General features: G+C 39.1%; 1 protein-coding gene across 3 annotated transcripts in view; it reads right to left on the reverse strand.

Moving 5' to 3' along the window:
- PTPRR (protein tyrosine phosphatase receptor type R) overlaps window positions 1–16802 on the reverse strand; it is a 144068-nt gene that overhangs the window by 17637 nt on the left and 109629 nt on the right. For all 3 annotated transcript variants that reach the window (XM_066993002.1, XM_013198012.3, XM_066993010.1), the window contains 4 exons: window positions 15809–15995; window positions 10305–10389; window positions 3315–3394; window positions 1087–1224 (listed from right to left, as the gene is read on the reverse strand). In XM_066993002.1, coding sequence (XP_066849103.1) covers window positions 1087–1224; window positions 3315–3394; window positions 10305–10389; window positions 15809–15995 — 490 coding nt within the window. The remainder of the gene's footprint in view (window positions 1–1086; window positions 1225–3314; window positions 3395–10304; window positions 10390–15808; window positions 15996–16802) is intronic.

Below are 16802 nucleotides of genomic sequence, written 5' to 3' on the forward strand. Positions count from 1 at the left end.
ACCGAGTCTGCCTTTAAATGGGGCAGTGAGTTTGCACCATGGAAATGCACCCAGGATCTTGGTCCCCTGACCGCTGAGACTGGGAAATTTACCTGAATAAACTCCGTTTCTCTGCCACCACATTCAACTGAGTCTGAAGTGCAGGGAGGTGAGTGGAGCAGGAGCAATATGGCCCTGGTGCTTACCTGACAAGGTGCTGAGACGTGGTTGAGGCACCTACCTGGAGTTGGGAAGAGCTCCCTCATCTATCAGTTTGGACACAAGAAAGAAGTCAAACTCCTTTAAGTCTGTCTCTCTTTTGTCCAAAAACCCTTTAAACCACCTCTGTAACATTCAAACTTCCAAAATAGAGCTTTCTATTGGCCTGCTGCACAGGAGAGTGTTTTTTGTTCTTATTGTCTGACAGTGAAGTATGGACTCCGGCACTATCAAGGAAAGCATGGCAAAAATTTATATAAATACTAGATAAAGCTATTAAAGATGCAGTTGGGAATCAATCCAACTACACAGAATACATAACAGGAGCTAGATGGCCATTAGCAATTAAAGTGCTATTGTCACCTGAACTTGGTACTGAGGTAAAGAGCTATGTATTTCCATCCTGGCTAAGTCTCTCCATAGTAATGGCATTTGGGAGCCCCAGCTACATCTCTGGGATGATCTAGATGATTTGTTGTACCTGGAACGGATTCAAAAACTGCTATTTCAGCAAAGTACAAACTTTAACCATGTCAGGAAACCTCTAATCATAACACTACCCATTTGCACATCTATTCTTTACATAACAGAAAGTAACAAGCAAGAAGTACAGAGGTGACCACCAGACAAATGAGGTGTTTCTTAATAAGTAACGAAACCAACAGCACAGATCTAGAAAAATAAATTTCTTTTTGTCTTTTTTTTTTTAACGTCTCTTTTGATGGCTACACAACTGCAACTGGTGTGTTTGGGTACCCTAACATTACTTTTCACATTACCAGAGTATTTAAGAGCTGATTATTTGCTGTATTTCTTCCATATCTGCTAAGTTTCTTTCTACAGAATGCAGCCATTGCAATAATTTCTTGGTCTGGCTAGTTGTCATACCTCATTTTTTTCTTTCAGCTTTGTGATCATAACAATGACAGGGCTGTCTTCTTGCCAAACCATCTGCCAGAAATCATTCACAGTATTAATCATGGGTCCCTGCGTTGCGATGAAAGCCTTCTCTTTACCTCCATATCCCTGGTTTAGAAACAGACACAAAAGCATTTACTTTAAATTCATATGGTTGATCAAAACTGCAGGTGAATGTTCTAAAAGAGCAGAAAGAGGAATCTGGAACTGCAAAAAAAAAAAAGAACAAGAAAAATTTATTTGAACTGAAAGCAATTATGAGTAACAGTAGAGCAGATCAGAAATTTTTCAGTAGAACAGTTTTTCCTCTGAGAATTACTGATTCAATGAACTGAAATGATCCTGGGCATACATCAATCCCTCTCAAATTTCCCTGCTTACTTGGCTTCTTCTAGCTTACCCTGTTTACAATATAGTTTACGGTCAAGAAGCCAGATAAAAAAATAGAGAACAATAAAACTGCTTTCTATGAAGATTCATGACAGGAAAAAGAAGATTTAAAATACATGAATGCTTGTGAAAGCAAGGACTCTGAATCTTTGCTAACGGAGAAGCAACATTAAGAGACCTTATATGAGGGACAGCATCAGTACAGGGAGTCCTGAGACACACAAGGCAAAGAAAGGTTGGGTAAACAGTGAAGAATCAGAAGGGAGGGAAAGGCAGGAAGAAATGGGAAAAACATGAGACTGCCTTCTTATTTTTCAGGTGAAAAGGAGATCTTGGGAGTTTGTGCAGTGACAGGGAGCCCAACAGCAATGCAGATCAGGAGAGCCTAGCAATGTGGGAAGGGAATGACTGCAGAGCAGCTGGAGGTGGTGTGGGGGCCCCTAACCACAGCAGTTTCTTTTGGGTGCCTTTCTCCCTAGCCGTGCTCTTCTGCACTGTTATCCATTGTATGGACCAACAGGATAGATCCTCAGCTGGTACAAACAGTCCCCCCTCTGCTGACCAATTTGCCTGAATGTACTCTGTCAGAGACCAGTGTGTCAGGACCCCAGTGAGCCTAATGATTTCATTTCATCGCTGACACCTCTACCAGTGGCAGCAGCAGGAGAAATCACAGTATTTTGGCATGTGGGGTGGTGGCACAGAGGACAGGGAGACCCCAGAGAACTCAAAGCGTGGCCTGGCTGATGGAAGAGTCGTGCTGTTGCTCTCCAAAGAGAACTGCTCTGCTCAGTGACATGATGATGTCTTTCATTCAAAACACTGAAAGTACAGAACGTAACGTGAGGTGGCTTAAGAGCTGTGGGGGATGTGTCCGTATATATTCATGTACTGTTATTTAAATAAGCAGTATCATCGTTGAGCTCAGGGGCCATAATTTCAGTTGCAGTAATACATTTATTCCAGCTGAGGATCCGGCACATAGCTAACCAAAACATTTAATTTTGCAGGTAAAAGACTATACTCCTAAAACATTACTGAAGTAGTCTCTTAGTATTCTATGCAGCATACATTGTGCCAGGAGTTTAAGAAGGCTGTGTGTGTGTCATTGAGGATTATTACATAGCTGACACTTAGAAATAATAGTATCCAACAGGGTTCATACTGCTGAAGTGCTTGCAGCATGTAACCATGCAATATAGGGAGTAAACAGGTGAATGAATGTGCATGCTGGTGCACATGTGTATATTTAATACATCTTATGCTCCTTTTCAAAAGCTGTTACAATATCTATTTAATTACTTAACTGGTGATTTCAGGACTATCAACTGACATATTTATGTATGAAAAAAAAACATCAGTACTGAAGATGTTGGTACATAACATGACTGCCATGAGCAACCGTAGAGCTTATATTGCTATTGACTCTGATCTTTCTTTACCAAAATACTAGTATTTCTGTCTCTGTTAAAAGTTAGCCCTTTTTTCCTTCCTAAAAGGCAGCAAGACAATATAAACCAGTAAACACTGAATTAAACGGAAACAGCGATGAACGTGTTTCTTAATGTTTTAAATGTATCCGATAACCTTTTTCTTACTGCAGCCACTTTAGCACATTGATGGCTATGTGGTCTTTGGCACAATCAGATCATGAAGCTACTTCTATCACAGCAATGTAGACAAAAAGATTATAGGATTTATCAATGAAGATGGGTAGGGATAAAATGAGTGGTACCTTGGCAAAAACAGCTATTCAGGTGGAAAATCAAATATTCTCAAAAGCACAGGAAGAGTGTACATTTACTTACCCTAATGTAGTTAGCATTTATGTAGGTACTCAAGGAGTCAGATGGATTTTTTGGTTTCAAATACACTCTGCTTAGAGGATCTAAGAGCACAAGGAAGACGGAAATTGAAAAGAAAACCCATAATTAGAAGATTTCTATAGAGAATCAAAGACTTGTTGAAGAAAATAATCTATGGTTATTTGGGGTAGTCAAGCACTAAAGCATTATGCATGATTTTTTTTTCGCTGCAAAGACTCATCACGTGAAACTAAGGAATACCTACACTGCACAGTTCTGGGCTGTGTAGAAGTATCTCAATAAGCTGCGGACATCGAAGCAATACTATCAGGTCCAGGCAATGTTCAGGTAAGGTCTAATCTGCCTGTGCTAAATATCCAGCTGACCTGTCTAGACTGTCTCTGAAGCTTGTCATATCTTTGCAGGATGTTAGATAAATACACCAAGTCCTTTGGATTCAGCCTAGATACCTCCGCATGAAGCTGGGCTGTTTCAATGACTACAGCTGGATTTAATTTAAGAAAAGTCCTCTCTGCCCGGGGTGAAATCATCTATGTGTTTCTATATCAATGTAATGTTCACTGTACGAGTCTGGACTAAGTGATCCATATCTTTCCCTTCAGTCCCCTGTTCTCATCTAACACAATTTGTGAACATTGCTGTGTAACGGACTGGAGAAAAAATACCAAAATATGGGAACATTTTCCTTCATGCTCTTCTTCCCTTCACTGTCTTGGATGACCTAGAATGGAATGGGGCACAGCTCTGCTGACTGTAGAACTGGGGGTTAAAAAATTCCCCCTGCAAATGATGGTTTTGTTTGTTTGTTCGTTTGTGATGATGTGATTGCCCGTGTACTAGCCTTTTGGAATTAAAGCCAGTAAATTCTCAATTACATATTGTAATGGAAAGAGAAAATGAGGAGGAAAATGAGATGCCTATGTTGTTGCTGTGTAGGGGCACACTGGCTTTCTTTGCACCTTTTCTGAAATAATATTCTACTTCTAATAAAATGATATGGCAACATTTCTGTACTGGAAAAAAAATTCTTCTATCAGTTTGCTTAAATAATTAAGTAGAATCATCAGCTTTTTGACAGTGTCCAGACCCCTGTTAGTTTGGAAATAGTCTCTGGATAGCTGCTTTCTGAGCGCTAGCAAGGCAAAATGTTCAAAGATTCTTACGTGGACGCTGAACTGGAGAGTAGTAAGAAAACACTATTTAATAGGTGGCCCTGTAATTTACACCAAAAGATATTATCGATGTACGTATGCTGTAGCAAAACCTGTTACTTTCAGAGTTGCTTTTGAATTTCTTCTGTGACTTTTCATCCTGTTCCTATGAAAAGATAAAACCTTTGCAAATCAAAGGAAGAGATGGGCGATCCCACACATACTTTATGTCCTTTTCCCCCTAGAGGTGACAGGAACTTTGTGGGAAGGGAGTGGAGCCATTACAGGACTCGTACCCGTGTTATGAAGTATGTTTCTTAAAATGGACAAATGAATTAATGTCTTTTAATTCAAAGTCTGTGCATGGAAGTCTTGTCCTCTGTGTTAATAGCACAACACGAAGCCTGCTTAGCTTGTGTTACAAGTCTCTTTGTACTAGCTTTCCCAACTTTTTCACTTAGAGCATTTTTTCTCCCCCTTAACAATATGAGGACAGGAAACCTCTCATTCCTTTTCAGCACAGAGTGATTATTAGCCATTTCCACAAATGCCTCAGGCTACGTGGCCTTGAAAAAACACTCGCTTCCTCTAGCTCACACAATGCCTCCAATTCTGATGTAGCTTGACCCCTACCTTAAAAAACCTCTTCCAAGCAGACTCAACATCCAGCTTATTTACCATACCTTGGGATAAATTCCTCTGTTACTAAGGAGCGGCTAAATCAGTTTCAGAATTTATGAGACTTTCTTCCAATTCCAATCAACTAAACAATCACTACTTTGGAATAGAGATCTTTTATAAATTAACAGTCCTAATCACTTCTGAAATAGATAATTGCTGTACACGTAGCTCAGAAATGAGGAACACCTGAGCACTCACTCAAGATCTAGAGCCACTAAGCAGTCATTGCACACAAATGGAAGTAATTAGCTGAGTTCTGAATGACAAATACCTCGGAGGTAATCATCTTCTCCTCAAGGATGGCAAAGTCTGAGAGTCTGAAGCTACAGTGGAAAGACACAGATGGTGGCTGCAAGGCTGAATTCATCAATGTTTGTAAAACATCTTGAAATGCAGCAGAGCTGTTAAGCACTTGTAATTGCTAATAAAAAATGCCTCCTACAATTTTGACTGAGGCAAAATTACTGCTGTTTTTTCCATGTATCTAGGAAGTCTGGAATAGCTCGCCCATTAAAGTGGAAGAGGCTTCCTCTAGCTCCATCTTTAACAAATTAATACTGGTATGAATTTACCAGGCTGGAGGAATAAGAGGGATTTAAGGTGTCTGTAGCCTGTGAGGAGCCATGAGAGTAGCCAGTGTAAGGAACACATGCCATAGCTAGGATGGCATTGCCAGACAGCCTTCCCAGTGCCATGGATACTGGAGTTTCATCCACTGTAGAGACACCACTCTGTCGTGAAGACTCAGAGCTTCGTCTCATTTCACAAGCTGTTCTGCTGTGGGTTGTTAGTTTTTTTCTTCTTCCACTTAGACTGCTACTATGTACTAAATTCTTTAGGGCATGAGTTTGTCTGTTCTTGTAGTATTTCCAAGGTAAGTCACTTGTTACCCTTAGTCTAGTCCCAGTTACCTTACTGACAGTAGGACTCAAACGGTGTAAGAAGGGCTATCCTCACAGTATTTCTCTTTCTTGGCCAGGAAAGGAAAACGAACATTTTGTGAGGCAGACTGCTGCCACACTTGCAGCCAATGAGTCATACAGCTTTCGGATATTGAAACATTTTGAAATTCACCCACTCCTATTTTGCCTGTTTTTGCTTGCAGTCTATAAATCAAGTATGGGTACTCATATTCTTTGACAAACATCGTAACACAGAACATGGAAGAATCGTACCAGACTGTATCCTTAATCTATGCCAGCTACAGAATAGCACTGTAGGGCAGGGAATGGGCTATTAGACGTGCAAATAATACAACAGCCTCAAAATGCCTCATGTACAAAATACCTGTAATACCATGCCATTTTTAAATCTCATCTGAGTCACTTCCCAGTACTTTCATTATAGACCAGGATTTCCCAATGGAAAACCTAACAGATTTATGATGGTGAGTGTTACTACACTTTAAAACATACTTCAGCACTAGAAAATAAAGTTTCATTGATGCAAAGGGAATCTCTCTTATCTTCTAGAAATAAGGTTTGCCTAACATCTATTTGTATTTTTAACTATGCAGCCTAACATTAATTAAATAATCAATTATAATACTGGCTATTATAATTAGTATATGATAATAGTCATGATACTGGTGAGTACAACTAGGACACATTTTGTCAAATCACATGGAAATACAAAAATTCTTTGATGAATCCATGCTGAATTCCCCTAAGATCAAACATTTTTTTTTTGATTTCTACTGCGCAAATATGTTTTTTTTTTTTTTTTTTTTTTGTCTCTAAAAACCTGCAGTTGATCCTTTGCCTTCGTTAGGGAGCAGGACTGGAGCAAACATGATAGAGTTCATAGTCAGGACTATAATACAAAGGAGCTCAAAAATCCTCACAAGAGAATGGTTTCCAGTATCTGTCTATAAGCTTGTGTAAGAAAGTGCTTTGTTCATACAATTTAGATTTAAGTTTCACCTTGTCTTTAAACAGGGTGCCAGAGCCAGTTTTAGAACAAACAACAGCTTGTAGATTTGTGGGTCTGACCCACCAAGTGCTTTGCACCTTCCTGTCACTGTGAATCTGCTGTTCTGCAGTGACTGTTTTCATGCAGGCTTTTGCCCTGAGGGTACTTCTTAGAAAGAAATAAGGAATGATGTCCAGGTACCTTGGATGTGTTGCACACACACAGATACCCACCGAATAGTGTTAAGTCAATGGCTCCTTTGTGAGCAAGAGCCCACGCACGCTCTGAAGCACCACAGCAATTTTACCTGGTTTGAGGTAGAGAAGTGAAATAGGAAGGGGGAAAGATACAGGTCTTTGAAGCTGAGGTCCTGCTGTGGTAGGGGCTGCAGGAAGCAGCGGGTGAAGGTGTGAAATAAGAGGATGAAGAGGGGGCACCAGGGCTGGCTGGTGTTCTGCCCCAGGGATGTAACCATGGTGAGACTGTTGAAGTCTGTCTGCAGTACTGGGAACACGTTCAGAGGGAGCCAGAAGTGCTGTAAGCAGATGGTGGGGGAATACAGCTGAATGAAGATACGGAGAGGGGTTTAACAGGACCGGTAGGTGGCATCTTGGTCAGGAGGAGGGATGGAGAAACAACGATCTCAAGGAGCAGCCTAACCACTTGCCTTGTCCCTTCACTAGGAGTATTAGTATATTACTATGAAACAAATAACACTTAAAAACTTACAGACGCACCCTAGCATTTGTATTTGAGCATTGGCTATACTATACTGCAACCGAAACATCTTCCATAGAAACGTAACATTTCCTGAACATCACAATTTTCCATATAGAACTGATTTTCACTAGGCATTCATTTTACTCCACCAGCCTGGGTCTGTCTGGGTAGGATCTACTAACAATAACCTGCCCCCATGCACCCTGTGACAGAATTATCTGTGTTCGAGTTATCTCTTAGAAAAAGAGAACATCCTCCCCAGCGTAGAGGGTGGAGTGGGTAGATGGGGGCATTTTTAGAGATAATCCATCAATCTCAACGTCACTTGTCACCACAGGTGCCCCGATTCAAGAGACGCGCCCAGTGCTGGGAATGGAAAAGCTGACACGGGTGCGCTAAGCAGTAGGTTGATATCATCTGAGCAGGAAACCAGGAAGGCTGCTCTATTTAATCATGCAAATCGTTTCCAAACCCTTTCGGACTGGGCGTGGGTGTGTGAGTATTTATTATGAGCGTGTGCCTCGATCCTCAAAATATCTCCTTTGAAAAAGCTTGGTGCTAACACACAACAGACCTTTTGATTTCTGTCAAGGAGGGTTACAAAGCGCCTGTCAGAGAGTAGCTGTGGTGCACACTGGCAGTAAGTTTTGACTGAAAATGTGCCTCGGAGTCAGCTGCACGCCCCGGCTAGCTGGAAGTGAAAACACAAAGGCATTCTGACTCTCAAAACTCATCAGCATCAACCGCAGCCCAGCTGCTGCGACCCAATTCAAAACACATGCGTCACCGAGGCAGGGCTCTTTGCACGCGCAAGGTGTTCCTGAAGGCAAACCTGATGCTAGGCGCTGTAGGAAGGGGGATCTCCTTCCAAAAATGCCGCCTGTCAGGCAGAGGGAGGCTTGGGTGATATCCTGGCTCCGCCACAGCCGATGGCAAACTCCTGCTTTCGTCAAAGGGGTCAGGATTTCGCCCTCTGTGCACATCCTGTTGACACCGGGCCAAACTGTCGGGGCCACTTAATTTTCTGATTACTTGGTAACTGATAACTTGCATTCAATTGCTTTCATTTATTTAATTCCCTTCAACATTCCACCACTGCGCTCAGCCGCACATAACTATTTGCTGCAACAGATGAACCGGCCCTGAAGGCAACGGGAATTCTGCTGGTGGCTGAAGGGAAGCGAGGGCTCAACACAATGGGTTTCTTTCCCAGCCATGTATCGTGTTTCTGAGACTAATCTAGTGGCCGAAGGCCATCTTTTTCATTAATCTGACTGCAAGGTCTTCGGATGGTGCGATCAAATTACAGAGCATCCAGGCTCACTGAGAGAAACCCTGTAATTTAAAGTGTGCGAGTTTGTATACTCACTTGTATTAATGTGTAACATAGTTCTACAAGGACATTACAGAGATAATTAGAAAACAGCTTCCTAGTTGATAGGACATGCTATCATTTAGAAAGTATTCTTCATTCCAAACCCAAGCAAAAAGTTGTGTTTACATTTTTCTGTGGGAGTGTCCCCCAACATTTAGAGTCACTGAAGTTTTCCACTTTGATACTGTCAAAATATCATAAAAGTACAACTGTTCATATCTATATTTAGTGCAATATTTAAAGTTCTGCAACTTATTTTGAAACTGAACACAAAACAAAATGATTTATGAAAGAGAAATGGAATGTCTCAGTATCCCCCAAGAAATGTTATAAAAATAGTTCAATTTCAGAGAAATGTGCATTTTGAAGGAAAACTATTCCACTGAAAAGTTTTCAATCACCTCTAATTATAATAAAGCAATTGTTACTATGTCAGAAATAAATAATCTGGGCCAATGAAAATACAGAAGCAGTATAGCAAAGCAGTAATAACTCCACGGCAATGATGAGGCAGCACTGTGTGAGAGTGGTTTTCTTACTAGTGTAAACAGATTCCCACAAAGCCATGCAGTGCATGGAGAAGAAGAAAAAAAAAAACACCAAACCAACAAAACCCAAATAACAGAGGACTTATAAAGTAGGAAGTCCACTATGAGAAAGGATAGGATGCAACTGCTCTTTTAGTCTGGGCGACTTAAAGTTAGACAGGATCCCGAGTAGCTTGACCCAACCAGAGGGAATTCAGTGATGGGGTGCATGCTGCAAGATGGTGTGGGCTGTGATGCAGGCAACAGCCTTTCTCCTCTCATCCCCCAGACTGGGGAAGATATTGCAAGGCACAGCACTCTCTCTACCCCTTTGCTTGAGCTGATGTCCAGAGAAAACCAGCATGCACCCCGGCTGCATTTCAGCAAGTGGTTGGGATGCAGCCAAAGTGTACCTACTGACTAAGCCATGTAGAGTCCTGCATTGGCCAGTCCTCCAACACTGGGCTTTTCTTTCTACATAGACTACAAATACACTTATGAGTAGGTAGACAATGATCAAAGATAAAGACAGATAGATATTCACAGCAATATATTTTAAAAGAAGGGCTAAATTCCATACTAGGAAACCATGGGATAACTCACTTACTTGGCAAAATTGTTTTATAGCGGTTTTTAGTTCCATGACTTGGGATGTCAATTTCTTTGGGATCCACAAAATTCATTGGTATTTCCTATAAAAAATAAATAAGATTGGTGTTTCCAAAGGAGCCATGCAGGAAATTATCACCAGAAGGCCATCTGCTGTTACACAACTGTCTTTTGACATCAAAGTTATTAAGAAAAAAAGTGGTTCCCACCTCAAGCCTGTCAACACCCTTCCTTTAATAAACACAGGAGTTGCATACTGAAGGGGTGACTTCCAAGGAACACTTCTGATGAATTATTAAAAGCAAGGTTTTTATAGGATTAGGAGATAGGTTAGAAAACACAATAGTACTAGAAAAATGGAGTTGAAAAGTGCAGTATCATGCAGAACAGAGCAAAATTTTACATAAATGGACCAGGAACTGTCAAAATAATTAAATATTAATATATGTCAACCTTTTTTTTTTTAATTTTGTGCAAAGCCCTTAACAATGTCAGTTAAAGATCGTATTTGCTTTTTAAAGAAAATATTAATCCTTTTAATACAGTAACTCTAAAGTATAATTAAAAAATGAACTTGATTTCTCTTGATTCTCTTTTTGACTTTTTAGCCTCTGGGTGACATTGTCACCTTTAAATTTGCAGTTGTGCAAATACCTGATGTGACAATCTGGTCTTGATCAGTTTTTCAATTACTGTTTTTCAAGTTGTTTGTCAGAATGAAAAGTAAAATTCCTCCTATTTTTTGTTAAACAAAATGCTTCATTTGGTCTAAGGAGGGAAGAATCACATTGATTTTGAGGTCCTGAAACATTGCTACTGTTCTTTTAGTTGAATAAAAAAAAAACAACCTTCTGGAAATGGTAAAATGAAACATACATTTATTTCTATTTTTATTTATTTATTTTTTCCATGATTTGGGGGGACATTTCACCAGACAGGATATGCAAGATGCTTCAGCTGACTCAAATCTTCATTTTTCACTGGTTTTTTTTTTTTTTGGCCACCACTGTTTAAATTATCTTCATGTAAGCTGGAATTTGATCTTTGGTAAATTAATACTTCCACTTAAGAGCAAAGTCATTTCTAGAGACTTCAGAACTCCATTACTAGCCTGGGACATTTATACAAAGAGACAGTGGTATATTATATAAATGCCTCTTGCAGACACATGAGGAGGCACAAATGGTATTTGCTCTTCCCCTTTTCAATGCAAACCTCCTTTGACTTGAGCCGCTGGAAAATTTACTAAGGCATTTTCCTCCAAAATCAGCTGGTTTCTAACTCTAAAGCCTGTCCCGGACTTTGGCAAAAATCAGAAGCACGGCTGTCGTCCTTCAGACCCAAGTACTTATGGGGCCAAGGGCACAGACAGAAATCTGCCAATACATTGTGGATCACAGCCATAGACAGGTCACTTATTGCGAGGCTGGCTATGAAACGCAAGAGATGATTCCAGAATAAAATTCAGGATAGTATGGGGAAAACATCCCTGCTAGCAGGGGAAAATAAACCCAGCACGAACACGTGCAAATTAGCACACAAAATCTGTAGATGTCTAGACAATATATATCAAATTGTTTTAGTAAACCAAATTGTTTTACTAAACATATATAATATATATATATATTTAAATAATTATAAATAATTTATAAGGTGCACACCGTTGCATGCGTGTAACTACACATGTCCTGCATATATGCCTTTGTTCATGGGCTACTTCGCCTATTTGGGTGGTCCTCTTCTAATAACAGGTATTCTGGCTCACACTAGACTTTCAAATGCAACAGCTGTTCATAAACGTAAAGAAATATGATTTGGGTCTCTGAGAGCAGAGATAATGTGGCAACATTTATGAAAATTCAGGCAAATGTTTTTATACCCATCCCTCCATTTTGATGAGACAAAAAATTTACACATTTAGCTAGCTGGCATTTCCCATGCACGATTGTATTTTCTGACATTCCAGTGTTTCAGGAACATGAATTTTTCTGTTCTGTCACCAAATTCCCAAGTATTTTTTGAATAGCAGTACCTCAGGCTACTGAAGAAATATATGCTGGGAAATTTATATATCTTCCTCATTGCCAAATCAGGTGCATTCCCCCAGGTAAAACTATTCAAACTTTCTGTCAGCCAAGAAAAAAAAAAAGTTCTTTTTTTTTCTCACTAAATATTGTAGAAAAATATTTTGATACTGACTAGCTTTTACAAATAAAAAGTATAATTATTAGTTCTCTAAACTGTTAATTAAAAAAATAATAATTTTTTAAACCAAAGATAACCTGAAAATGATCGTGCTTTAGTTTTCCATTGAAAACTTTGAACATTTCTCAATTTTTAGCACACTTGGAAGGTTTTCATGGGAAATGTTCATTTTAGTCTCAAGAAGACTGCTTTACTATATTTTCTTAGTTAAAACAAGCTGAGTGAATGGAGCGAGTGATGGTTATATATTGCGTTCTTTGCATGCTTAAAGTTCCTAATAAAGCTATTATCTGTAGCAAGGAAGACATTAAACAGAAACTGTTCAACAGCTTCATCTTAAAACATATTTAAAAGAAAGATTTAAACTGGAACAGAAAAGTCATGATCTTTTCAATAGAATTCCTTGAAAAAAATCAAGGACCAAAGTTATGTTGTGCCCCACTGACGGAAGAATAAAATGTGAGTATCCATTGACCCAAAGCCATGAATGGATGCTGTGTGAGAAGACTTGGGTAAATGAGATTCTGTGGACATGCCAAGTTGTTTGTACAAACTGAGTTCTAACATGGGGGCTTTAAACATGAAAATGTTATTTCTTCCAACTTTCCTGTCTAAGCTGCAGAATGACAGAAAATGGATGGCACAAGTGGTGATAAAATAATGTTGGATGCTTAGAATTCTTTCCATGTACGCTGTCTGACCATTTGTTGGTAAAACAACCTAGTGATTTATTTTTCCTGAGCAAACGACTTTCACTCTAAACCCTGTCTCTGTAGAGGTGAAAAAAGGCGTGACTTTTATAGGAGTGCAATTATTCATAATGAAAAACTACTCTTAGACTAAGATGGCACCCATCATCTGTTTTACTGACTTACACGCACAAATTGTAAAGGAAATAAAACTCTGAGGAATCACATGCTCAGGAATGTTTAATAAGAATTGTATTGTCTGTATGCTTTTGTTAAGATCAGTGTTGTATAGGTCTTCCTGCTCTTATATGCCCCATTGGGGTACACATTTCTGTGTGTCTCTATTTATTAAATCTGAGCTATTAACCAGTCTTAAAAAGTTTTGCTTGTTTAGTTTGGTTTGCTAATGAGTTGTAAAAGCTAAAAACGTTGTGGTAACATTGGGTTGGGTAGCTGGGTGTGTTAGGTTTGTCCGATCTGGTACCCTCTGATAGCAGTAAGTAGCAAGGCATCTGAAGGAACTATAGGAACAGGATGAGCTTTTCATTTTATTTATTTATTTAATTTTAATCTGGCCACCTGATTGCATTCTTTTAGCATGAAAAATAATGAATATTCACTCATGTTCACATTCTTGCTACTCATGATTTTATAGGCTTCTGTTGGAGCCTATAAAGGACTTTTCTAGTCAGAGGAGTCCTTGCTTGAGTCTATGTAGCATCATTGGATACAGAAGCTGCTCTAGCCTGTGATTATATTCACCATACTTCCATACATGCTTTGAAATGGAGCGATCAAAGCAGCTTGCACTTCTGACTGTCATATAGGTTTTTCCACTACCATAAAGATGTTTTCTATTTTATTCTCTATTCCTTTTCCCATGACTTTTAGCCTTCCATTTCAGAACCGACTGAAGAATATAAAGCTATTTCCCCCAGACACATAACATTTTACTTTTCAATCCTGAATTTCACCTACCTTGTTACACTCATATAATCCATCTGGAACTTCTTTGAAGTCCATTTCTAATTTTACTACTCTTCGTAATTCAGTATCATCATCATACTTTGTCACCTTACTATTTGTTCCCTTTTCTAGATGGCTTTTGAGCATCTTGGTCAGTATCAAATCCAAAACAGATGCCTCTGATAGCCTCCTTTCAGGCTGAGAAGCAACCACATAGGCTACAAATCCCTCTTATGCTGCTAACACTGTGTTGCTTCTTCCCTGATGTACTGCATTTGCTCATACAACTATTAGTTTATTTCTTTATTATAATTCTTTGCAGTTTCTCTGATACATACATCAGACTTATAGGTCTGTAGTTCTCCAAATCTCTTCTGGAGCCCTTCTGGAAAACTCTTGTTAACTCTGGCCCTCTGATTCCTCAGATACTGGCACCCAAGTGCTAGTGTACACCTGCCCTGTTAATACATCAGCAATTACAAATATGAAGTCCTTTAGGACTAATGGATGAATACCAGCTTATTCCAGTGTTTACTTTTTATACAATTTATTGATCTGTTCTGTTCCATTAACACTTCAATATCAGACAGACCCTTTAGCAATCTGTTTTAATCTACTTCCGCCACACAGGTAGGAAGTTCCGTATGTTCATCTGTGGTGACCACGGATATAAATAACACAAACACTTTTCTCCTGTCGCCTCACCTTTTCTACCCTTTGATCTTTTATTGATCCTCATACTCTTTGTTAAGTTTTGTGCTTTTGATCTATTTAAAAATAAAGCTATAAGGTTTTTTGTAAGTTCAAAACCTTTTTTGGCCTGCCTTATTCAGCTTTCACATTCAGCTGGCTTCTGGTTACACTCTATTCCATTTCCCTTGTAAAGACTGTCTCCTTTTTTCTGATAGACATTTTTATCTGGCTGTTTTGCAATACCAGTCTCTTTCAGGTCTTCCTGAAGTAATATTTAATAGTGTGTTTTCCCTGAGTTAGTTTTCCTGCTGTGACTTGTTTCTTCCTGGCCACTGTCTTGGTTTTACATTCCTACCCTTTTTAATATTAAATACAGTTGTAGGAGACTTTCCTTTTTTTTGGTCTTGAGTATATTAGACCCACAGTATGGAGTGTTTGTTAAAGATATGTTCAACTGACTTGGGAGTTGCTTCTCTTTTTTGGTGTCCCTGTCTGCTCCAGAAATGTCATTTATAGTGCCTAAAATTTTAGACTTCAAATTACAAACATTCCTAGATGATGTTTACATGGGGATAAACAAAACCTCCAATTATTACTGTGTTTTCTGTCATCACATCCTTTATGATCTCTCTGAAACTGTCACAGCATTACAGTCCTGGCTGTTTGTACTGCACCTCTAATGCAACATTTATCCCATCTAGGAATGGAACTTCAAACCGGGAGGAATCTGTGTTATCTACGGCTATAGGTAACAGTTATTTACGAGCTATTTATCTCAGTGAGTTCAGATTTCTAAACATAAAATGCCACCTTGGAACAACCTCATCAGCCATTCAGAAATTATTTGCACCTTGATATTAAAATGCTGCCCAATTATTATTTTTTTTCCACAGTTTCTGTTGCACCAATTATGTAAAAACCGTCATTTAAAGCTTGCTGTTAAACTCACCATGAATTCTGTTTGAAGTAAATGAGAACATGCAACTGCATCTCGGAGCTGCTGCCGTGTCAGGACGCGGCCAGCTGACTGTAGGTATTCCATTGCCACTTTTTCTCGTGGAGTCGGCACAGAGACGAAAGGTTCAACACTTCCCAAACTACTCATATCCAAAGTCAGAGAGACATTGGATCCTCGTCTGCATTAGAAAATAATTAAAAGTTTTATCAGATCTGTGTTCATTGTAAGTCCCATACTCATGCAGCTCATCCTGAGTTAGTTATGTACCGTGACTTTCTGTGTAGTCACTGGGATATTTGAATATGCAAAGATTGGTTTCACTGGAAGAACTGGGTGGCCACAAAACGAAGATTTTACAGATCACCCCACCTCTTGAATCTAACAAGTAGTTTTGAAAGAACGCTCTTCTAGGGAGGAACTATTTGGATTATTCTTAAAAGCAGAAACTGCTCCCTGTATGCTACCTAATCTTTATGGATGTTAAATGTGCAAGTGGTATGTTGGTAAGGAAGAAACATTTCACAGAAAGAAAAGAGTTTATTTCTAACATATATATATATAAAGCTGGAAATAAATTCACAGCATATTGGCTAAATTTTTAAGAATCTACTCAAATATAAAATATAGAAGGGGAAAAAGTGATGAAATCAATAGAAATTAGTGTAAAGGGAGTGCTAACATTGTGGATACCAAGTCAGTGGACAACATTTTGGGTGAGGTAAGTGAGGAGAGAGAAACATAAAACCATGATAAATCCCAGGAGAAGGGACGGTCACAGACTTAGAGCAGTTATTCAGAAATGCCAAACATCTCACATAGGACAATCAAATTCATCAATGTTTCCACACTTCCACAAGAAAATAAAGTTTGATTCAATCACACCTTTGAGCTGTGAAAATACCAAGAAAGCACATTTCTGTGTGTTTGGTATGAGCGCTAACCTTTTTGTTGCTTTCTCCAAACAACACTTTAGGAAACATTCTTC

Source organism: Anser cygnoides, chromosome 1 (genome assembly GCF_040182565.1).
Source record: "Anser cygnoides isolate HZ-2024a breed goose chromosome 1, Taihu_goose_T2T_genome, whole genome shotgun sequence".
Classification (NCBI taxonomy): Eukaryota; Metazoa; Chordata; class Aves; order Anseriformes; family Anatidae; genus Anser; species Anser cygnoides.